Source organism: Lacerta agilis, chromosome 10 (assembly GCF_009819535.1).
Source record: "Lacerta agilis isolate rLacAgi1 chromosome 10, rLacAgi1.pri, whole genome shotgun sequence".
In the NCBI taxonomy this organism is placed as follows: domain Eukaryota; kingdom Metazoa; phylum Chordata; class Lepidosauria; order Squamata; family Lacertidae; genus Lacerta; species Lacerta agilis.
Window position 1 is genome coordinate 32,104,858 of NC_046321.1, and position 23,290 is coordinate 32,128,147.

General features: G+C 42.0%; 1 protein-coding gene across 1 annotated transcript in view; it reads right to left on the reverse strand.

The window, feature by feature from the left end:
- The window catches only part of UTP20 (UTP20 small subunit processome component), a 61,762-nt gene that overhangs the window by 821 nt on the left and 37,651 nt on the right, over positions 1-23,290 (reverse strand). Inside the window, 34 exon segments of the mRNA XM_033162906.1 lie at positions 1,075-1,201; positions 1,603-1,860; positions 3,148-3,219; positions 3,462-3,658; positions 4,381-4,513; positions 5,163-5,293; positions 5,611-5,643; positions 5,646-5,715; positions 5,717-5,760; positions 5,763-5,793; positions 6,778-6,847; positions 7,536-7,605; positions 7,775-7,814; positions 7,816-7,896; positions 8,135-8,182; positions 8,184-8,264; positions 9,131-9,180; positions 9,183-9,300; positions 9,962-10,078; positions 10,868-11,009; positions 11,437-11,603; positions 11,861-12,028; positions 12,870-12,971; positions 13,352-13,508; positions 13,930-14,069; positions 14,520-14,827; positions 15,958-16,037; positions 16,598-16,737; positions 17,942-18,079; positions 18,532-18,672; positions 19,826-19,981; positions 20,901-21,053; positions 21,141-21,191; positions 21,784-21,927. Coding sequence (XP_033018797.1) covers positions 1,075-1,201; positions 1,603-1,860; positions 3,148-3,219; positions 3,462-3,658; positions 4,381-4,513; positions 5,163-5,293; positions 5,611-5,643; positions 5,646-5,715; positions 5,717-5,760; positions 5,763-5,793; positions 6,778-6,847; positions 7,536-7,605; positions 7,775-7,814; positions 7,816-7,896; positions 8,135-8,182; positions 8,184-8,264; positions 9,131-9,180; positions 9,183-9,300; positions 9,962-10,078; positions 10,868-11,009; positions 11,437-11,603; positions 11,861-12,028; positions 12,870-12,971; positions 13,352-13,508; positions 13,930-14,069; positions 14,520-14,827; positions 15,958-16,037; positions 16,598-16,737; positions 17,942-18,079; positions 18,532-18,672; positions 19,826-19,981; positions 20,901-21,053; positions 21,141-21,191; positions 21,784-21,927 — 3,958 coding nt within the window.

Here is a 23,290-nt window from a genome sequence, read left to right on the forward strand (position 1 = left end):
TTTTGAATTACAGGTGGGTAGCCGTGTTGGTCTGCCATAGTCAAAACAAAATCGAAAATTCTTTCTAGTAGCACCTTAGAGACCAACTGAGTTAGTTGCTGGTATGAGCTTTCGTGTGCATGCACACTTTCGTGTGCATGTGTATCTGAAGAAGTGTGCATGCACACGAAAGCTCATACCAGCAACTAACTCAGTTGGTCTCTAAGGTGCTACTAGAAAGAATTTTCAATTTTGTTATGATTTTGAATACTCAGAAGGTCTATCTATATATAATGCCCAATTCTCTCTTGTACGCACATGTTACATTCCAACAAAACGTAGGCATGTGCAAGTCACCTCTCCTGTTGGGACACTGGAAGCATCTGTCATCGAAACCCACAGTTAAATGGTTAGTTGAAACAAGCTGGTTTGTTTGGAGAAACCTTAGTTAAGGTTAGCAGCTGTTTGTCAGGGTTCAGTCGGCACAGCAAATTGCAACTAATTTAAAATGGAAGCTAAGGCTTCCAAGTGTGCCAAAGAAAAATGAGGACCATGTGCCCACTCCACCATTCTGAAAGGGCCACTCGGGTAAGCATACGACAGAAACACCGCACAGCTGAAACACCATCTTAAGTCCCTAAAGCAGGGGTAGGGAACTGGCAAACCATGCTATGAAAGACAAGCCAAACCAAGCAAGACTTGACTCCAAGCCTGCTTTCCGCAGGGATCAGCTGTGTGACCCCCACTCCCAATATGTTGGACTTGGAATCCCCCATGTCACGCTTTAGGTAAGGGGTTGGCTGTACTACTGTGACTCCCATGGGAAACTCAGCAGCACAGCCAACCCCAGCAGGCTTGCTCTCACCACCATCAGCACATGATGGTGGGTGGGTGCAGTTTGGGATAATTTGCCTCATGGGACAAAGTGGTTTCCCACCCCAGATTTAAAGCATCCATCATGGATGCCAACACTTTCTGTTCCATTTTCATTATGATGATGCAAGACAACTGACCTTTTGGTACAGGAAGGCCACCTATTTAAAGGGGGGGGGGGTAACAGTCTCACCAAACAGTTGAGTGTGACAACTCTCTTACCTTGATCTGCATAGGTACTGCTGAGTTCTCGATATAGAGGAGCTATGATTGTAGGAAGGTATGGTTTCACCCTGTCTTTCCCAAGATCTACTGCAATGGCACCAAGGAATTTAAAGATGCAGGTTCTCTGAAAAGACAAATACATTTGGTCACATGGCCAGTCTGCAAAGAAAAACAAATACTGTAAGGACCTAATTACTAGTGACTTACTTTTTCCAGCAACTCGGAAAATAGGTTTCAAAGCCTACTACATGTTTCGCAACACTACAGACCATTGGCATTTGGTTTTTTTTTTTTTAAAAAAGACAATATCTGCTCTTGGTTTTCATGTTTAGGGCTAACAAAGGGTCTGCTTGCAGTTTTATAGCCCTACTTCATTTAAGCTGTGATGTGCTGTTCAGGGGCTACATTTTTGTACCATTTGCACTGACACCTTTGCACTTGTCTATCTGAGATCCTGAAACTACTGTCAATGTGGAAGGCATTTTTTGTGAAAGTAAAATTGTTCTCTCTGAAAAAAATACAAACCTTTAAAGGGTCCTTGGGTGAATATGCAGCTTCACGTGAGGCTAATGCCAAGAGTCTCTTCATCACCCACAGCAGTGTGGCTGGGCTGCTTTTCTCTTTGTCTCCTTTTGCCTCCATGGCTGAAGCCTCATTTTCAACATCTCCGGAGTCTTCCTGATCCTCAGCTTCCTGGCCCACCTCGTCAATGATTTCTTTGCCATCTTCTGGAGGAGCCATAAGATACAGTACTTTGGCCACAAACAGTAGATTCTTCACAACCTTAAATATAAAGCACAGATATAAAATACAAAAAAAAAATCCTTCCAGTAGCACCTTAGAGACCAACCTGTAACATAAAATGCAAAGTTATCCAAAGACTTTTTTTTAAGGGTTTTTAAAATGAGGCCTATCAAAAAAAAATCCACTCAGGTCATATACCAGCTATGTAACTGTGGACTACTGTACTTAACAGGTGTTTGAAAATCCTTTCATGTGTGCCCCCCCCAAAAAAGTCTAGGGTTCAACACCCTTGTGGCCCTAACATACAGCCACCATGGCACTTGATCTATTAAAAAAAATGCAATTACTATAGCCAAGAATGTACACACAAGATAGGAAAAGAGCACCAAGAAGAGCCGTTCCAATGAAAGAGAAGCACATTCATTTATATGGTAGGCATCAGTCATCACCCACCCACCCAAATTAAGCACCTGTCAGTTTCAAATGGAGGAGTATCCCAATTCTACGTGGTGGAAATAAATCACTGTGGAATAACAGTAGCCCCCACTTAGTCTTCAGATACACACTATGCCTGCATAATTATAGCTTCAGCTTCTCTGTACTGATGTACTTTAAAAGGTGTGCACAAATTATAATCTTAAAACCATTCACAAAAAGTAAATATGTAATATGCGAGTGCAATAAAAATCCAAGCAATACACAAGAGAAATGCTGAGCAGTGTTATCAGAAATGTTAGGGAAAGCCTGATTAAACAAGTAAGTTTTCAGTACATGTTTAAGAAGGAAAGGCCCACTTTCATGACATCACAAGGTGACATTCTGCCAGTCATGGCATGCTGCCACTGCTGACTCCCAAGGTAAGGTGGTGGCCTCACGTTCACTTTTGGCTAGTCTCCTTTGGGCCACTAAGACTAGGGGCACCCTCTTCCCATGCCCCTGTGGGGCAGTGTGAGGAGGCACCTGTCTTTGGGGCAGGGGTAGTGGCTGCCTGGAGGACTCCCAATAAGAGGGGAGAGGAGAGGAGGCTTAGGGAACAATCCACAAGGGAGCATGTTCAAAAAAGGGTGAGAGGCTGCCAGCTCTGCAGGCAAGGGGTGACATAATAGCTCCTGAGCCCCACAGGGGTGCCACAGAAAGAATGTAGTTGGTCAAGGGAGCCATGGACTCCAAAAGGTTGAAAACCTCTGCTAAAGGGAGTGCCAATTTGATTTTATGCTCCAGGCACCAGAATGTCTTTAGTTGCCTCTTTCAATTGTGTGCTATTTCAACATGCGTATCCCAAAATGTGAAAAAATAATCTGTCAAAAACCTTACATAGTTACTCACCTGTTCTCCAAGACATTGATCTAAAAATTTGGACTTCAACTGATGGCAGAATGCTAAAGCAAGTGTTTTCATCTGTAAAAGTAAAGAAAAGTTACAATCATTCTGAAACACAGTGAAGCATGAAAGGGCTGAACTCACTGTGTGAAGAAACTGCTCTCCCTAAGAAGTACAAATATTAAGAGACAAAAAGAGATACAATCATATGAAGCTCTATCATGACACTGAAACTAATGTTCATTTTTGTATCTGCCATCTAATGGGAAATTGAAATGTGTATCAATGCAAGAAAGGCAATTTAGAAGGGTAATGTTAACCTTTTTGTCTAGTTCTTCTGTTAAGAAGGTAGTTGCCGGTGGCTCTGTAGTACTTTCTTGACTCTTTTCCAGCTTTCTTTTACTCCATTTGTTAACAAGTTCCTCTGGCTTGTGAGCAGCAAACAGCAAGCCAAAAATCTGAGAAGACGTCAACCACACCCAACTGTGAGGGTACCATAAATGAGACTGCACATGACCTTCAGAAATAGAGAGAAATAGGCTTAAACTGTACCTATTCGTACACAGAGGAATATTATTCAATCAATCAATCAATCAATCAATCAATCAATCAATCAATGTGTATATTGCCTTTCATCCTAAGATCTCAGGGCAGTTCAAAATACAAAAAACGCACAAACCAATAACCCTCCCTTCCCACAAACACATTTCAAAGGCCTGGTTGAAGAGGAATGTTTTTGCCTGGCACCTAGAGATGTCTAAAGAAGGTGCCAGGTGAGCCTCCCAGGGGAGAGTGTTCCACAAATGAGGAGCCACTGCAGAAAAGGCCCATTCCTACTCTCCAGACCTCTCGGGGAGAAGGCACATGAATAAAGGCCTCGGTCTGTTCATATGGGGGCACGTGGTCCTTGAAGTACTGCTGTTCTGAGCTGTTTAAGGATTTATAGGTCAAAATCCACACTCTGAATCAGTATGATATACTAAAACTGTCTTGCCCCAGTGAGCAACCTGTCTGTCAAATTCTGCAACAACTGATGTTTCTGAACTATCTTCAGAGGCAGCCCTACATATAATGCACTGCAGAAATCTAACCTAGAGGTTAGACAACAGAAGTTAGGAATACAAACTAAAAAGCCATCGTACACAACTCATTTTCCTTCATGTGAGTATTGCCCTGGCATTATGGATCCATCAAGTGCCAAAGGTTTCAAGAGCAATGTAATATGACAGCACTACTAACCCCAAATGTTGCTCAGAATCTCATTGTGGTTATTTAGTTCAATAATATTGCATTCCTTGATTAGTTTGTTGATCAAAGTTAGGAAGCTGAACAGCAGTCTGTCGGCAGCCTTTTCTTCAGTCTCTTCTGCAACCTTCAAAAAGGGACAGTGAAAGAATGACACCCTGAAAAGCCATCAGTGTACAAACAGTGAAGAGGTTTCAATTTAAATAATTGTGGCTAAATATAAAATGCAACCAAACAACACTTGCTGTTTTTGACCTTGCAAACAGTCAACTTCCTAATTTTACAACATTGAAATAGATGGTAATATTCACTATGTTATTACTAAGAGCAAACCCACTGAAATTAATAAGCAGTACTAAGTTAGGTCCATTGATATCAATGGGTCTGCTCTTTTATTTGTGTGACTGAAGCTACTACAAAGCAAATCTTGAATACCACCTAGTGGTGGAATAGTCAAAATAAAATGAATTTGTAAAATACTGCAAATACACCTTGTTGTTCAAGTGTTAATGTTTTTTCCTTGTTTTGAAGTTGAAACATTTATTGATATATAAATCTTGTTATGAAAATCAGGATATGAAAATGTATAGGTTTTTCCACATATAATGGTTTTAGTTATAAAAATAATTTGAAAGAATCTTAAAATTTATTTCACTGCACCACTGGGTAGGTGGGGAAAGGACAGAGACACCATCAACATACTTATGGGTCCGAAGATCTACTTTCCACTCTACAAACTGGCAGCCTACCAGGAACAGCCCCAATTAATGACTTACGTCTTCAAAATTTGAAGGATGTATTTCTTTCTCGATAATTGGGAGAATGGTCCCAAGCCTTTTTTCAAATTTGATTCCTTCAGCTTCAACAAATGTTCCACAGGCATGAGCAGCTAGCCTCTGTGCACACACTGTCAGGAAGGAGCAACATCATATTAGTGGAGATTTTTGTGGATAGAAGGAAGGAAGTTAGGACCTCTGCAGAAGAGATGTCCCAAGATAGTGGGCACAACTGCCTTCTCAACCACACAGCCAGCCATAATTCTTGAACCCCACAAGAAATTGGCCCAGTTATGAAGGCCCTATAAATTACAGTGCTATTCTCCGGAAGGTTAACGGAACACCATCTCTCCTCCAAAGGATTCACCTCTTGACATTCTCTCGTATTCATTCATCTAGCAAAAACATCTGTACAGGACAGTAGTCAAACTACTGCCATAAGCGGTACCCTTGTCACTCTTGAACCATGAGGTGAGCAGGGAAACATCAAGTCTCGGTTTTTAGGGTTAATCTTACTGAGGAGACCTTTGACAGCCAGAGCTGACATCTTTTTTGCACTTTGCCGAATCGTCGTTTACAATCATCATACATAGTGGACAAAGAAAAGCCCACAAAATTGGTGCAGTAAACCCTGAAGAAAAGAAGAAAGGGGAAGTCGGTAAGCTTTGTTGTTGGCAATCTCTAGACTACATGAAGAATGCTGGTATCCACCACCACACAACCCTGTAAACCTGTCAAGCAATCAGACCCGCTTCCGATTCTGTGCTAGGGGTGTTTCAGCTGCTTGTCTAGACAAGGTTGAGGGTAGTGTACAGCTACTGGTTATATGAATACCGAGCTGAAATGCAGGTTGGGAAAGTGGGGGTAGAGGGGGAAGGGAGACTGTAAATAATATTCCCATTCAGCCATGAAGCTCATTGGGTGACTCTGGCCTAGTCTATGGCCAGTCCAAGTGTCCCTCAGCTTCTGAAGCCAAGGTATGTACAAGACTTGCTGCCCTGTGACTGAAGCCTTCCTGGGTTGATTTATCAGAGTTTCCTGCTAATTCCAAACTGTGAAACTTCAAACCATGGTTATAGGTCCTGTTTCATTTCCCAAGTTGGACAAATTGGGGAAACAGCAGTACTTGACTCAGAAACACAGTGCCAGCAAAGAGGAAAGGGGTAATATGAGGGTGCACACATGGGCACAAGGCTCGGGCATTTCCAAGTACATCCATCCAGGCCTGAATCCTCAACCTAATCTACATCACCACAGGGTTGTTGCGATAGTTAAAAGTGGAGGAGCAGCATGTATGCTTCCTCACAACTCTTGGTAAGAAGGGCAGTTATAAATGTGACAAAGAAAGAAAAATAAACATGAAATTCAATCCATGCAGGCCATATTTGTCCTCAGCAATGCCAGCATACTCTGAAAAGGCACATGCAGCAACATGCTCAGGAAAATGTATGTGAGCAGCTCCCATATCTCCTAACATGTTTTCTCAAAAGTAACTCCTGCCAAATTCAATGGGAATAATTCCCATCCAGCCATGCCTTATATGAAATGCCATATTCTAGGGTTTCAAGCTGAAATACGGTAAAGATGGGAAGTTTGTGATGCAGTTATACATTACCTGGGGGAACATTTCAAAGAGGTAAGCAATCATCTCCAAAGCAGATTCTCTACCTGTCTCATATTCATAACTAGGGCAACAACAGAACAGTATGGTCAGTGTCCTTGCAATAATTTTTGGCACACTAATAGCAAAATCCTACACATGTTTAATCAGAAGTTCCTTTGCATCTATTGGGACTTAGGAGCTGTATTTAAGAAAAGTACACAGCATAGCATATATTTTCATATTACACCTTGCTTTTGCAAACACCAGGCCTTGAAGAATATTCATGTGTCTTTCTTTAATAACTGAATGTGAACATAAAGTTAAATACATACGATGGTCCTCACTGGGACCTGAGATGTTATATGTGACAGACCACTTTCTTCCTCCATACAACTTTTCTTGTGAAAGATCTTACCTGAGACCCTGGGGAGTCACTGCCAGTCAGAATACACAGCACACAGCCTAGGTTAAGAGTCTGGATCTAGTAAAAGGCAGCTTCCTGTGCTCCCAATGTGATTATTTGTTAGTATACGAAGAAAAAAAAATGTCAGCAGGAACACAGAACAAAACTTCATAACCAATGAGGGAACATGTGCTGTGTACAGAGGATACAATTTGCTTCCAATACTCTACGGAGGTTTTATCCTAATGTCCTGACACTTGTGTTGTCTGCAGAGGGTCCCCATTCTGACCAGAGGGGAAAGCCCCAGCATTGTAGTTGCTCTTTTTTTCCTTTATGAGAAAATAAACAATAATCTCTGTGCACTTACTTGAGCTGGGCAAAGATGTACTCAAGGTTGGTTTTCAGCTTCGTACCAAGTGGATAATCGAGAATATATTCAGGTAAATCTGGGGGAGGGGGTGGAAGAAAACAAGAAACAATTGGTTTAAAACTCCAAAGTACCAAATTTGTGCTGTTGCCAGCGATTAAAATAATTGATAAAATGGGAGCTGACAAAAAACAGTTGCTATGATAAAAGGGCATGAGCACGCCTGCCCCCCCCTTTAATTTCTACAACCTGTCTGCACTGGATTCGAACTTGCTCGTTTTTGGCCTGTGATGGCAAAATCTGCAACCTTCTGCATAACACCATCAATTTCGGGAACTACCAGTTTTCTGGATACAATCGCCTTTTTGAAAAGAGAAAAACATATGACTGAGTCATGATTGTGTTCTGCATTGTGTTAAATACAATTTGAAACTCATGTTTTTTCATTGTTTTGATCAGCTTTCTACACATCTGCCCAAAACAATTTTGCCCAAAACAAAACTACCAGCTTTATACACTCGGGGGGAAAGATTTGAGACTTCCATTTCCATTTCAACAAATGATTCTTAAAAGACAACTTGTTACAGTGCAAGTGATACCTTTAAGAGGCCAAAGGCAGTGGCCTGTCGTAACGAATCGTAGATATCTTTCTTCAGCATATCCAAGCAACACTTGTAGTTGTTTCTCTGTTATGTGACTCTTTGCATTCCTCACAAGCAGAGTTACACACTGTAATTAAATTTTAGCATTGTGAGCATGACCATTACAGAATGTTCTACAAGATTCAGAGTCCCCTGAGAGTTTGTAGGGCGCTCTCTATAGGTGTGTGTGATCATCATCTCCCTACCCATTCGGGTTGCAATCCAAATCATTTACTAGGGAGTAAGCACCATTAAAAACCAATGGAACCCATAGGGCTGTGCTGTAAATCTGTAGACAAGGCTCTGGCCTCACTGTTCCCCTACTTGGAGGCCAGATTGGTGGGAACCACTTTATGAGGAGGGAATGTTAGACTTTTTAACCATTTCACCACAAACTTTTATTTACTGCAGCAATGTACTTGTTTTACAGACATACAGTTTTACCCGATTGTTTTACAATGACATGATGCTATTTATTATTAAACTACTTTGGGACCTTAGAATTGTGATCTGCAAGTTTTGTCCACCCTTTGTTTTTACTGAAAATATGGGTGGTGACAAAATGCTACTGGCCGCCTCATTTTGTTACCAAGGATAAGTGTCTGTGCAGTGTGATTTTGAAATCTCAGAATCCACATAGCAGTGGAACTTCTACACAATGTGTGGGTCAGACCATTACAGAGAATGGATTGTCTCCACCTACGTCCCCTTGGGTATCCTAATTTGCTAGCTGTGTGCAGATCCCAGCTTCTGAGGATCACTGCATAAATAAGGTGTTGGTTTTTTTTTTTTTAAGTTCTGTGAACACAATTTTTCAAAATGATTTGCAGATCTGAAAGGTGTCTGAAGTCCCTTTTCTATCACACCAATCATCCATGTCCACAGAAACAGGAGTCTGGAAGAAAAGCACCCTGCAAAGATCAACACTGAGCTGTTCTACCAGTTATAACTTACTTTGAAACAATTTACAACCAGATGAAAATTCTGGCCTTTAGCAGCTCCTGCTTGGCAAAGTCTTTCAGCAGAAGGAAAAGCCGCTCGATTAGCTGCTCTATATTCTTGTCTACTGCAGGCAACGGGAACTTTAAGACCCACAGAAGGGACTGGAGAGCGCCAGTGATCACCTGCGAAGAGAACAAGCAAATTAATAAAAAAAGCTAGGTGGGTCCTTGAAAATGTTTTGTACCAGCCACAAATCCCTTAAACTGGAATTCTTGAGCTTTTTGATCACGTGAGGGTTACCACGTTTCCCAAATCCCTCAACAAAATCCACTCTTTGAACCCTCTGGTGTTTAATCCCACAATTTTAACACAGAGAAGCAAAATACATGCCGATTATAGAGCAATCTAGCAATGAAATGCTATAAAAAGAGGTGCAAAAGCGTAAGACTGCCTTGAAGTCATGCTAGAGTGGCAAGTTGCATTGATGTGGACCGTCTTTCAAGAGCCAGGAACAAGTGTCAATGTCAAGTGCCAAGTGCAACTCCTTCACCCACCTCCTATTATGCATCTGCTTTGGTGCAAAGACTGGTTTGTATTAAACCAGACTTCCCTGTTACACTTGCACTGCGGAAACATGGTTTGATGTCAGTTAAGAAACCAGGAAATTAAGTCTCAATGATCTTGACTGGATTCTAAGTAATCAGTATGTGAAAGTTACAATTTCCCCCAATTCCTTTATTGATCTCAGTGACAGAATGAATGAAGAATTTTGGCCCAGGCTGAACTTTGTCATCTGCCAGCATTGCAGAGGTTAGAGCTATTGCACTGAGTTCATAATCCTACCTTAACATCTGTGGACTGAAGGCAGTCGACAAGAAGCTGAACGAAAGGATCCAACATTTCTAAAGTGTGATCATCTGAGGAATTTATTTTGGACCTCTTCAGACTCATGTGCAGTAGCTGTAATAGGAAATAAGTGCTTGGAATTAAATGCATAAATTAAAAGGGGTAACAGATCGGAAAAACCAAATTGTTAATAATAATAATAATAATAATAATAATAATAATAATAATAATAATAATAATAATTTTATTATTTATACCCCACCCATCTGACTGGGTTTTCCCAGCCACTCCAGGCAGCTTACAATGGGAAAAGTGAGCTATAAAGCAGTAAATCTCCATAACCACATTTTGCTGCAATGTGAAAAAGCCAGTACATTCATGCTCACTCCTCTCCCCAAAGATTAAACTTCCTCTGTGCCCTGTGATCCTCTCACTTACTGTTTAACAGCAAACACCTGCACTAAAGTTTGTGCAAGCTATACCCAGTTTCGCTGTAATGGTGAAGTATGGTTTGTCACTAAACTGAAAATAAAGAGTGAAGTTAAAACATGCAAGGGCTGGATGAAACATGTGAGCACAACAAAAATGGTCCGAATCCTCCCAACCACAGCTTGGACAAAAAGGAACATTATATCTGAATTGACCCACTGCCTCAAACTTTTCACAAGCTGGAGATAAGAGGAAGATGAGTACAACTGCTATCCCTTATGAAGTGATGTTGGGCATGGCTAGAGTGGTCAGAGGAGTATATTCTATACTCCCAACCACAATCAGTTGAGGGAAACAAGAACTATTAAAGTGACTAGAGCACAACTATGTTTCCCTCCCAAAATATTCCTGCACTGAAGCATAAAAAATATGTTTTGATTTCATTTTTAAACACACAGGGCATCTCTTACTTACCCGTAGTCCTGATTCAACCAGAATGTGCATGTTTGTCTTGCTGCTCACAGGTGCCTTCTGCCCTCCTCGAACTGGAGCTGGTGGAAGCAAGAGGCAACTCTTTGGTTGCAAACGAGGATCTGGAGGAGCAGGAGCTTTAGTTCTGGAAGCAAAACAAACTTTTCAGCTAGAATTAAGGCCTTAATTCATCTGGGCCAAGGACAGACATCACACTGAGCAAAGAATCTTAATCTTAGAATTGTAGAGTTGCAAGAGACCCCCAAGGGTCATCTATAGTCCAACCTCCTGGAAAGAATCTCCTTTCTTGTAACTTGGATCCATTGGTTCAAAACTACATTAAATCAAAATTTCATGAGTGGCTGAAAATCAAGGCAAGCCCAGGACTTTTAATGACACTACTTCACAACATACAGCTTGCAAGTATCAGTCTTTGTGACCGAGGAGCAATCCTGAAAAATGGGTCCAGCTTACTTCTGTGAGTAAACACATTTTCAGAAGTGGCCAATTTGATCATCCTAGCAAGCAGAAGAAAAGACAACTGGATTTGAATTAACTTTCTACAAACTCACTTTGCTTTCTCTGTTAACAGTGGTAGATTTTCACTAATCAGTCCATGGCTGAGTAGAAGGATGGTTTCTGCACTCATTGCTGTGTTCATTATCAATCCAGATACGATGCGGCGTAAAGTTTCATGTACCTTCCGAGACATCTTTAGGCTTGTAGTATTCTCTAAAATCTGCAAGCGAGCATTAGAAAAGCCACCTTAAAACTGAAACCCTGGTGTTATATATCCTTCTTAGACCATATGCTGTTGATTTCAGAAAGACACATCATTATGTTTGCAAAGTCTATTTACCATGCTAAAATCGGTAGCATGGTCCCATAAAAATGCTTTGTTGTGTCACAGACTGTCCTCCTGTTATTCTTCCGTATTTTACTAGTTTATCATGCCACTGTCAAATTACTCTTTCGGAGAGAGAAAATATATCTTACCTCTTTCAATGGAAGAATGAGCTTAGTCACTTGGTCTTTCCCTATGTACTTGCCAAGGATTTCGTAAGAATCATAGCTCTTGCTTCTGCGAGCCTCCATGACTTTGGACACTATGCCTTTCACCTCTTTCTCCTCTGCAACTTCCCCAAACAGTTCGTGGTTGAAAATCTTTTCAGAAGACACAGAGGAAAGTGTTAACGGGAAGCAGCAGTAGAGCAATAGTTATAATTTTGCATCCACCTTTTCAGACATGAGCAACGAAAGGTCCAACATGTTCATCTTTAGGGGCGAGGGATGAGCTCAGTTTCTACAGCATCTGCTTTGCACACAGAAGGTCTCAGGTCCAACCAGGGCCAGCGCGTCCATTTAGGCGGACTAGGCGGCCGCCTAGGGCGCCGAAATGGAGGGGGCGCCGTGCCGCTGGCCCGCTTGGCGCACCGCGCCTCACCACTGGCCCGCCTGCGCCCGCACCTCCCGCTAAAGCAGGCTTTGGCGAGGGCAGGACGGCGAGCAGCGGCTTCTCCGCTATAGCGGAGAAACCGCTGCTTGCCTCTCCACCCTCCCACCTCCCGCCAAAGCAGGCTTTGGCGGGGGGGGGGAGAAGATTGGTGTCGCCTAGGGCGCCAGAAGCCCTAGCACCGGTCCTGGGTCCAACCCCCAGGGCTAGGAGAGTTCCCTGGTCGAAACCTTGGGGAGCTGCTTCCAGTCAGTGCAGACAATACTGAGCTGATGGACCCATGATCTGACTAGGCATAAGAGTGTTCCCTTTAAGAAACAAAAGATCTGATAAAATGTGTAACTAGTCAAGAAGGAAGAGGACCTAGTATTACTTGGGCTCCTTCATGAAGGCAACAGTTTGGTATCCCCCAACCAACCCCCACCCTCTCTCCATCCAGGTATTACAGGAACTGGAGCTGTAAGTTCCCAATTGCAGTGACATCTCTGAAATGAGCTCCTTTTACACTTGGCATTTTCCGCACACAGCAAACGTCGCTTTCAAAGAACTTACTTCGGTCATAAGTTCTACGCAGGGATCCAAGTCTCCCACTTTAAGTCGACTGCTGGCGAGGCTCTTCAGCAAGAGGTGGACTGTGAAAGTCAACACGTGGACCTACATGAGCAAAAGAAATCAAGTGACTCTGTGTTTGTTAATTAAAAGGATAACTAATAAAAGAATGACAGAGATACACAACTGGAATGGTTATTTAGAAGATTGCTATAGTGCTTTCAGCAGTCCCCACCTGCTACTGTTACCTACTAAATTAATCTTTGATACAATCCAGCATTTCTTCCAACTGCCTGAGCTCGGACCCAACTTCTCAATGGATTCTGCTTTCTGCTTGCCTGGTGTTGCTGCCAATTAGGCAGGAGATAGATTGCAGATAGATTGTGAGTTCAGGGAGCAGGGCTAAGGAGCTACAATGTCCTCTGCCCGTAAGCGCCTCCTCCTCGTAATAGGGATGTGGAAGAAAAAGAAAGCCAGCACTATACCTGGTAACCATGGACGAGCGTTGAGTGCATCTCTTTTAAAACATACTGCAGATACTGTGCCCCCAAAGCCTCCATTATTTTCATCAGGGTGTTGCGTGCAATGTCCCGTATTTCCTGTGCTCTGTTCCTCAGAAGGGAGCAGACTTTCAGGAGGATGCTGGAGCGAACAAAGCAGCAAAACAGAAGAGAACCAAACACAAGCTGAAATTATCACTCCACTGGTTTGTACAATATTTATCCTATATATGTATATATGCACTATCTAGATGTCTATATGAGAGCCAGTGTGGTGTAGTGGTTAGAGGCAGTAGACTCGTAATCTGGGAACTGGGTTTGATTCCCCACTCCTCCACATGCAGCTGCTAGGTGACCTTGGGCTAGTCACACTTCTTTGAAGTCTCTCAGCCCCACTCCCTCAGAGTGTTTGTTGTGGGGGAGGAAGGAAAAGAGAATGTTAGCCGCTTTGAGACTCCTTCGGGTAGTGAAAAGCGGGATATCAAATCCAAACTCTTCTATATATATCCCTAGGTGATTTCACCAGACGGAACTTAATATTCACTAGAAATGACTGCACATACCTTGGCAAATTCTCTTCCATGACATCTTGGGGAAGAGTCTGCATCAGCTTGACCATTGCAAAAGCAAGTGGAACCCGAACAACCTCTTCATCATTCACAACCTTAGATTTCACAAGCTTGTGCTCTTCATCTCTTTTGACCTGCAGGGCACAGAAACACATCATCTCCTAAGTTACTCAATAGCATTTCGAACTGCCAGCTGTTAAGACAGTGATCTTACATCTACGCCCGGAGAGAATACAACACTGGAGCCGACACTCTGTCTAACCTACCTCACAAGTTTGTTATGAGGAGAAAGTGAGGTTCATTTGGTATACTTAAAGGGGTATTCAGAGCATCTCTTTGGTACCAAGGACCACAACTGGCATAAATGGGAGCTTTTCTTTTAATGCAAATAGGAGGTGGGGGGACAAAATGTTAATGCCGCCCACCCCAGTCCTACTCCGGACTGGGCCCCCACGTGGGGACCATTCACACAATTTAAAAGCCACTTGCTATTTTGGTGAATGACAATTCATCTAGTTTAGCTCCCAGAATCAAGATGTACTAAATACTATTTAAAAACAAACCCTGAAGACTCAGAAACGCACCTTTGCAATGAGACATCTGTGCAATTTGGGCAAGATGTTTCCATGTACTGTTTCTTGAATATGATTTATCAAGCATTTCAACTCTTCCTTATCCCTTGGCAGGAAAGAAATTGGTTTCAGAGCGATCTGGTTTTTTTTGTCTTCTTCATTAGTGGCTGGAGCAGACAAAGATGAAACAGGCTCTGTTTGCTCACTGGCATCTTTAGAAAGGTCCTTGGTGGTTTCTTGGTCTTCTTCTCCATCACTAAGTTCCACTTCCATTGTTTCATTCTCCACTTCCATTTCGGTGTCCATGGCTTCTGCATCTGCTAGGCATAATCAAGAGGAAAAAAAGGCTTTGATGCTTGCCAAAGAAGGACAAAGTGGGACCTGTAATCTAGAGCGCTCCTGTTTAAGATTTTAGCAGGCCACACCCTTCTTCCAGGATTCCCCCTTCCATTCCCACTCTCCCCAACTGTTAGCCAGAATTCTGTGCCTAATGAATATGATTCACACTCAGAGAAGGATTCCTTATTAGTACAGAGCAGAAATGGGAAATAAGCAGGCCTGTTGTTGTTCAGTCGTGTCCGACTCTTCGTGACTCCATGGACCAGAGCACGCCAGGCACGCCTATCCTCCACTGCCTCCCGCAGTTTGGCCAAACTCATGCCAGTCGCTTCGAGAACACTGTCCAACCATCTCATCCTCTGTCGTCCCCTTCTCCTTGTTATGCCTGTTGTCTTTGTCCATGGAGTTTTCTTGGCAGGGATACTGGAGTGGCTTGCCAGTTCCTACTCCAGGTGGATCACGTTTGGTCCAAACTCTCCACTATGACCTGTCCATCTTGACCTGTCCATAGTTTCCCTGAGTAATTCAAGCCCCTTCGCCACGACAAGGCAGTGATCCAGGGCCTAGCCCTGCTTTATTTATAACTCCACATAGGTTTAGGACTGGGGCATTAGGTAGATATTCTGAACTAGAAACCCAATAATTAACTTTTTAAAATAGAAAGCAGAGATTTTAAAATGCATAATGAAACAACAGGCCCTGTGTTTTGCATTAAAGAGTAATGGTCGTGCAAGTTTATTTATTATTACATCAGAACAGAAGAACAGCTTGCTGAATCAGGCCAGTGGCCCATCTGGTCCAGCAGCCTGTTCTCACAGTGGCCAACCAGATGCTTATAAGAAGTGCGCAAGCAGGACGCTGAGCACAGCAGCACTCTTTCTTCCCACAGTCTCCAGCAACTGGCCTTCAGAAGCATTACGACCTCCAGTGCTGGCGGTAGAACATAGCCCTCTAGGTGAGCAGCGATCAGGGTTACAATGCATTAGATGCTAAAGAGGGTGCAGTGTAGCAAAAGGTCACAGCACTATAAGCCTACCAACATTTATCGTGAGAAGCATAACCTTACAGGAGCTGGAGCCCACTCCACCAGATGCAGGAATCAGAACCTTACCTTCCTTTTGGATCATCTCAAGCTGCTTTTCAAGAGTTTCGTGGTCAAAATGAAAAGCCTCCAGCACCATAACTAGCACGCTGTCAAACAGATTAAGGGGTGGGGAGAGAAATAAAAGGTGCTAAAATCCAAAAAACATACAACTTCGATTTGTAACAGGACTGGACTAAAAGAACTGCTCAAGTGAATACTTATGGGGGCACCGAGTTTCTTGAACAGGTGCTCCCTAGGCTGCATGGCAAATCTTTAAAACAGAGGATACACTCAAGAAGCAAAGTGCAATATAGCACTGGGGAAGGAGTGGAATCTAGTGTTCAAAAAGCACAAGCAAAAATCACTTTGGACAAGAGCATACCTAAAGTAGTTCTTTGATATCTGGCCAAAGTGAATTAAAAGTGCTTGGAACGTAAAGCTCTCTTTTCACACAGACAGAGGCTCAATGCTCCCATTAACACAGTCATCAGCTCTGTTAAAACGACATCTCTAAAAAAGTCCACAGACTTCCCTTATTAATGCTATCAGTATGGAGTGACAGGCATTGCAAACCCCTGCAAGGTTGCTCAGAAGCAAGTCCCACTATGCTGTTTGGTAAGTGCACACAGGATTACAGGATAAACCTTAAAACCGACATTTACAGTACCTGACGCCCAGTTTTTGATTGATCTGTCCAGTCTGCAAGACGTGTATGAAATGTTTCAAGTGATAGAGGTACGCTGACCAAGAAAGATGTCTGCAAACAGCTCCTACCATTTCAACTGAAGCAGTTACCATATTTTCATACTGAGGAACAGAAAACAACCTTTAGGGTCTTCCCACTTTCAAGCAGCACAAAAGCCTTGCCTAGACTAAGGAAACCCATGCAGGTTAGAAGAAACTTCCTTCCACATCCCCAACACTCCCTTAAAATCATGGTGAAAGTTACATTGTGAAAGAAAACCTATCCCAACGCTTTCACAACAAAATACCCAAAAGAAGCCACATGCTTTGCAATATTCAGAGACCTATCAGAAGCTTTCCCCCTCATTATTAAATTCAGAAGTTGCGTGATGTGTGGTGCAGTAGAGCAGTGATAGCCATTGTGGTGTCCCTTCAAATGTTGAGACTACAACTCCCATCAGCCCTAGCCAGCATGACCAATGGTCAGGTTGATGGAAGTTGTAGTACAGCAACATCTTGAGGGCACCACATTATCTGTCTCTGGTAGCCTTTGACCAAAAGTAGGGAGCTTTTGGTTCAGGTCCTCACTCAGCCATAAATCTCACTAGGTGCCCTTGAGGAAGTCACATTCTTTCCAGCCTAAGCTACTTCACAGGGTTGCTGTATGAATGCAATTCCTCCAAATGAAGAGAAGGGATACAGAGAAATATGTAGGTCTCCCTCACTGAACTATTTGTAGGAACAGCAGGATATGTATGTATAAATACTGTAAATACATGTACAGTGGTGCCCCGCTAGACGAATGCCTCGCTAGACGAAAAACTCGCTAGACGAAGGCATTCGTCTAGCGGAAGGCTGCCCCGCAAGACGAAAAAGTCTATGGGGCTGCCTCGCAAGACGAATTTTTTTTTTTTCCGTCTAGCGAAAACCGCGATTTGCATTGGTGCTTCGCTAGACGAAAAAAATCGCTAGATGAAAATACTCGCAGAACGAATTATTTTCGTCTAGCGAGGCACCACTGTACATGTATAAATAACTAAATTATGAAGTTATCAGACAAAGAAGAACTCTGCAGTTTAGTTTCCAGAAATTGCTATGCACTGTTCCTTCCTTAAAAGGGCAGCTCAAAATAAGAGCCTTAACAAACATTTCAAATAAGTACCACGCTTGGGAGGTACTTCATTTTTTAAAAAAATCTCAACTCAAATCCCAACACTCTTTATTTTCTCCTCATGAAAAGGGAAATCATCCTGTTGCACTTACAGAAATATGCCACTAAGGGCTATGAAATAAAAGTAGTTCCTACTATTATATGCTAAAATTTTACCTTAAGCATTTTCTCATCAAAAATAGTAGTAGTTGCATAAGGCATAATGTAATTCTGGAGAGATTTGGAACACAGTGTGGTTTTGCCTTCAGCTAGTTGCTTAGCCAATTTCTTCAAGGCACGTGCCCTTCTGTGGATCTAAGAGAGATACAAAAGTTAACCAAGCCTGTTTTCACTGAGTGAGGGCCCATATTTAATTCTGTAGACCTAGTAGGTTTGGGTGTCATAATCTATTAAAAGTTTCACCAGCTCTTAACAGCCGGGAGGGGGAGAAATGACACCTTTTTGGATGAGGATCTTACTACAACACACTTCTGTCTATTTCTCAAACTGAGACACTGAATAAGAGAAAATACATTCTGATTAAATGGATACAATTCTAGTTGCTGCCTTTTAAATGTAACATTAACAGCAAAGCTTAGCATGTGCTAAAATAGTGTAAATGACATTATAGCCATTAAATCAAAACACACATGCAGAGAGCTATTATTCTCACAAAGATTTGCATTCACAGAAGATGATGAAGTATCTACCATCTTTCCACTATCTTACAACTATTGTCCAGTGGCAGGAACAGGATTGCACTATACCTGAATATGCTTCATATTTTCAAAGAAGTCCATCTCTGGATCATGGACATCAGTCAGCTGGACCAAGTCCTGAAACTCTGGATGGTTTGAAAATGCTCGAATCAAGCTGGAGAGCAACGATGTGTAATCCTGCTGAATGCTCTGAAAGCAGCAAGTAACAAAATACCAAGGGAAATGTGAAAATGTGTGGCTTGGCGTTTTTTATTTTTTTTAATGCAGCCATTGGATTATTTCTTTTTTAGAAATACAATGAGCAATAACAACCATGTAAGAACAGACACAAAAACCAGAATGATGCTTTTGAAACTTTCTCCCTTTGGGACCGGACTGACATCCACACATACTAAACATTCCCAAATAGTTTTTTGTTTAGATCAGGGGCCCTACATATTTAGACTGGTACCTGAACTACTCCTGCTGTTATCTGAATGAACATGTCAGGGAAGTGTGGTGGTAGCTGTTGGGAACAGAACAATAAAGATCAAGCTTACTAGCTGCTTTGCTTCTAATGATTCTCTGGTTGGCCTCTGTTTTTTACTCCTACTGATGGAGAACCTGCAAAGGACTTTACAAGGGCTCTTGTGTACCCCATAAGGGAATAAGGGCAGATTTTTCTTATAACATAGCACATGGCAAGACATCTCACGTGGCCCCACATCCTCGCCACACCATTGTATGAACCCCTCCCCTAGAATTTAGCTTATTTGCCATATTTTGGACTCGTCAACATGTTGGGCTGCAGTAAACATGCTGAGCAAGGAAGGAAGGAAGGTAAGGTAAGGTAACAGAAACAATACAGAAGCATTTTGTTTATGCTTTTTAAAATATCTGCATCTTATCATGAGCCACATTGGGTGCTTTGTTCAATGAGAAGCCTGCCCACTGCCCTGTCTCATTTCAAAATACTAGAATAGGGCATCACTTGTACAATTCTCTTTCACAATAACGTTTCCTCCTGAAATATAACAGCAGTCAGATAACAGTCAGCTTGATGATTATTGGCTTGTGGTGATGCAGAGGTGGGCTTTTTCACCAATGAAACGCACTCTCTGCTGAAATATGAGAGGCATCCCAACATGTGTTGAAGATGCACCTGTCCACACAAGCATTCCCTTGATCTCTTGACCAGAGTTTCTTGTTTTAATTGTTGTTTTAATGGGGTTGTTTCATGGGAAATGAAATTATGGAATACTTCAATCGTGTTCTATAACTGGGTTTCATATTCTATAAATCACCAAGTAGCCTATTTTGGCATTAAACAGTATATAATTAAAAATAATAACCAGCTTTTTACCTCAGTCTTGCTCTTCAGCCCCTTTCTCAAAGCTTCTAGAAGAGTGTGCTGAATGATTTCCTTGTATTCATCTTCTGCGTGACTGATTTCAGCAAACAGGTTGATAATAGTATTCAGACAGAGGATGGCACTGTCACTTAGAGACATCTCTCCTAACTAAAGAAAGAAGATTATGGCAGCTGAGATTACAAGAGATGACCCTGAAACCGTAGATTAAAAAAAAATACTCAGAAATACACATGAATATAATCATCGATAAAATATAAACCAGCTCCCCCAACAACAACTCAGAGCGGTTGTAATGGGAGCAATAGAGCTGGAAGCTTTAAATATCTGCAAGCCATATGTAAAAAGTATCATAAAAATGTTACGAAGCTCACCATGAATCAATCACATAGTCATATTTTCCTGTGAAGTAAAAGACTTTGTCATTTTAGAGCCGGCAACAATAACCCACGTTTACTATCTTTTAAAACACAGCCAAAGTCCACACAAACAGGGATTTCCTATGCCATCCCCTAATACTGTCAAAAATGTATTTTCCTAAGCCCCTGGGAACCCTAAGAAAAAGCCAATTTGTGGCACTTTGGGGAGATACTAGGAGGGTGGGGAGAATTGATGAGCATCAGGCAGAGGCAATGGATGAAGCAGAGCTTCGGAAAGCTGACGCCATCTTAGATGTAGAATTACTTTTGGTTCTTCCTTAACTCTCTTAGCTCTCTTGAGATATATGCTGCTGCAGGTATTTCCTCATATAGCACCCAAAAGGTAATTATAATGCTCACCTAAAATAGCTTATGGCATGGCAAACATGCATAACTTCCGTGGAGGTGCCTTTTGGGTTCAAAAGGAATATTATTTATTGTTGTTGTTGTTTTTTACTAAATAATAAAGCAGGAATTTCTAATATCATTGATGGTGTAAGGGGAAAGATACGCAGATAAATGTATTTTTCAGTTCCCCAAATGAGATATATATATATATATAGAGAGAGAGAGAGAGAGAGAGAGAGAATATACATTTCCAGGAGCTCTACCATAAAGGACAGCTATTTTCCACGTGGGCATGGGCTCACCTGTATGGTGTAGAAACAGTTATGCATTACTGGAATAAGGTAGTTGACATCCACTGTTTTCATTGCTTTGATATGAGAAGTGATGTCTTGAAATGCTGACAGGCGGATATCGAAATTGATATCATCAAGATGACGTGGATCAAAAGCATTCAGCTACAAAGGGCAAGAGGTTTAATAAAGATATAAAAATCTAAATGACAGAAAATTTGTTAGAAGTAAATCAGGTGAAACGTTACATACCTTAACTGTATCTGTAATGTATTTTAGGTTACTGTCCAAATCTGATAAAGTCTATAATAAATGGAAAAATAATAATAAAAAGGCAAATTTAACAAACCTAGAATTATTTCACACATGTATCATCTACTGTCACATTAATAGTGCTTTTCTCTGAACATTCTCCAGTTCTACATTTTACTTTCTAAAAAATAGGACAACCAGAAGCGGCCACAGTATTCAAAATTCAGATGCCCCATTCTTTCGTTCCAGCGTACCATACTTTTTACTTATGTGACTATAATCTAACCAGTTCTTCCATTATCCACTCATAACATTTTGAGTTTTAGAACTCATCACCATCCACTACATTTCCCACAGTTCCTGGAGGCTCAGGAGGCCATTTTGAAAGTCCATTGCTCAACCACTAAGAAAAAAGGAAGCAGTCAGGGAAAAGGGATTGGATAGCCTCTCAAGGGACGGCAAAGGGATTTGGGACTGGGAAGACCTCAATGGTCCCAATGACATCACCAAGAGCATGGCAGGGTCATAGCTTGAAATAGACGCTCAGAGAAATCATTATGGATCAAGTTCACATCACAACCAAAATAGTGTTGAGCAATCGCTAACAAAAATGCTATAAATGTGCCACTACTGTATTCAGTACCTCAAAAACCATGCAGAGCGTCTGACGAGACAATTTGTTCTGAACAACAGAAAACAATTTTGCCAATGGTTTGAGGAAACTTGCTGGATTCAGACAATGCTTCAGCAGATTTTGTACTGTTTCCAGGATGTCAATCTCAGTATCCTGGGGAAAAAAAACCCAGATAAATCATGACAGAATTCCTCACTTACACTGAAAAATAACAATAATGCAATCCAGTTCAGAGTTGTCAAGAGAGATTTAGTTAAAAGTATATTAATCAAGAAACAAGTTACATATTTCCACTGTGCAAAATACTTGAAAAAAGAACCCTGCTCTCTATATAGACTAAACTACAGCATAGCACAGTTATCAGTAAGCCTGAACAAGACTCAGCAAGTCTTGTCCTTGCATGTTCCCCCTTCCCTCTCTTCCTGCCCCATAGGCAGGAGGACCAGTTCAGAAGCTCATTTTGCTGCTTTTGCTTAATCAATGCATGTACCATGACCATGACTGCAACTTGGCTTGTTTCAATCAAACCACAGCTAATGTTAACTACAGTTTGTTGGTTTAGATGAAAAATAACAAATAACGATTAAGCAAAAGTGAAGCTTTTAAACTTCTCCTGGCTACAGAGAAGAAAAGGAAACTGTGCAAGTCCAAGGCTCACCCTGGTTTGTTCATTTTATACTAAACTATGTTTTAGAATGGGACGCGGGTGGTGCTGTGGGTTAAACCACAGAGCCTAGGGCTTGCCGATCAGAAGGTTGGCGGTTCGAATCCCCGCGACAGGGTGAGCTCCCATTGCTTGGTCCCTGCTCCTGCCAACCTAGCAGTTCGAAAGCACGTCAAAGTGCAAGTAGATAAATAGGTACCGCTCCAGCGGGAAGGTAAACGGCATTTCAGTGTGCTGCTCTGGTTCACCAGAAGCGGCTTAGTCATGCTGGCCACATGACTCAGAAGCTGTACACCGGCTCCCTCAGCCAATAAAGCGAGATGAGCGCTGCAACCCCAGAGTCGTCCGTGACTGGACCTAATGGTCAGGGGTCCCTTTACCTTTATGTTTTAGAACAGCAATGGCTAGCCAGATGTCCAGATGTTGCTATACTACAATTCTAGTCAGATGTTGCTATACTACAATTCCCATCATCCCTGACCACTGGTCATGCCTGGCCTGGAGCTGATGGAGCTGGAGTCCAATGACATCTGGAGTCCCACAGCTTCCTCATCCCAGGCTTAGCCTCACATCCTAACATGGAAGTGGTTTGCACCAAGAGCATAGGTTTAACTGAAATTGAAAGCCAGGGACTTCCCACTTTCAAACTTTTTTTTTTTTTTTAAAAAAAACACCACTCCATTATACTTGCTCTTTTTAAAAAAAGGGGGGGGGTCCCAAAGAGGCACAGCAGAGCACATTGAATAATAGTGACCCATACAAGCTAGCAGCAGATCATGATGATCTGAAAAAATAGTTTAGAAGTTCACCAAGAAACAGCCAAACTTGAAAGAAAATGTGACTTCCCACAGC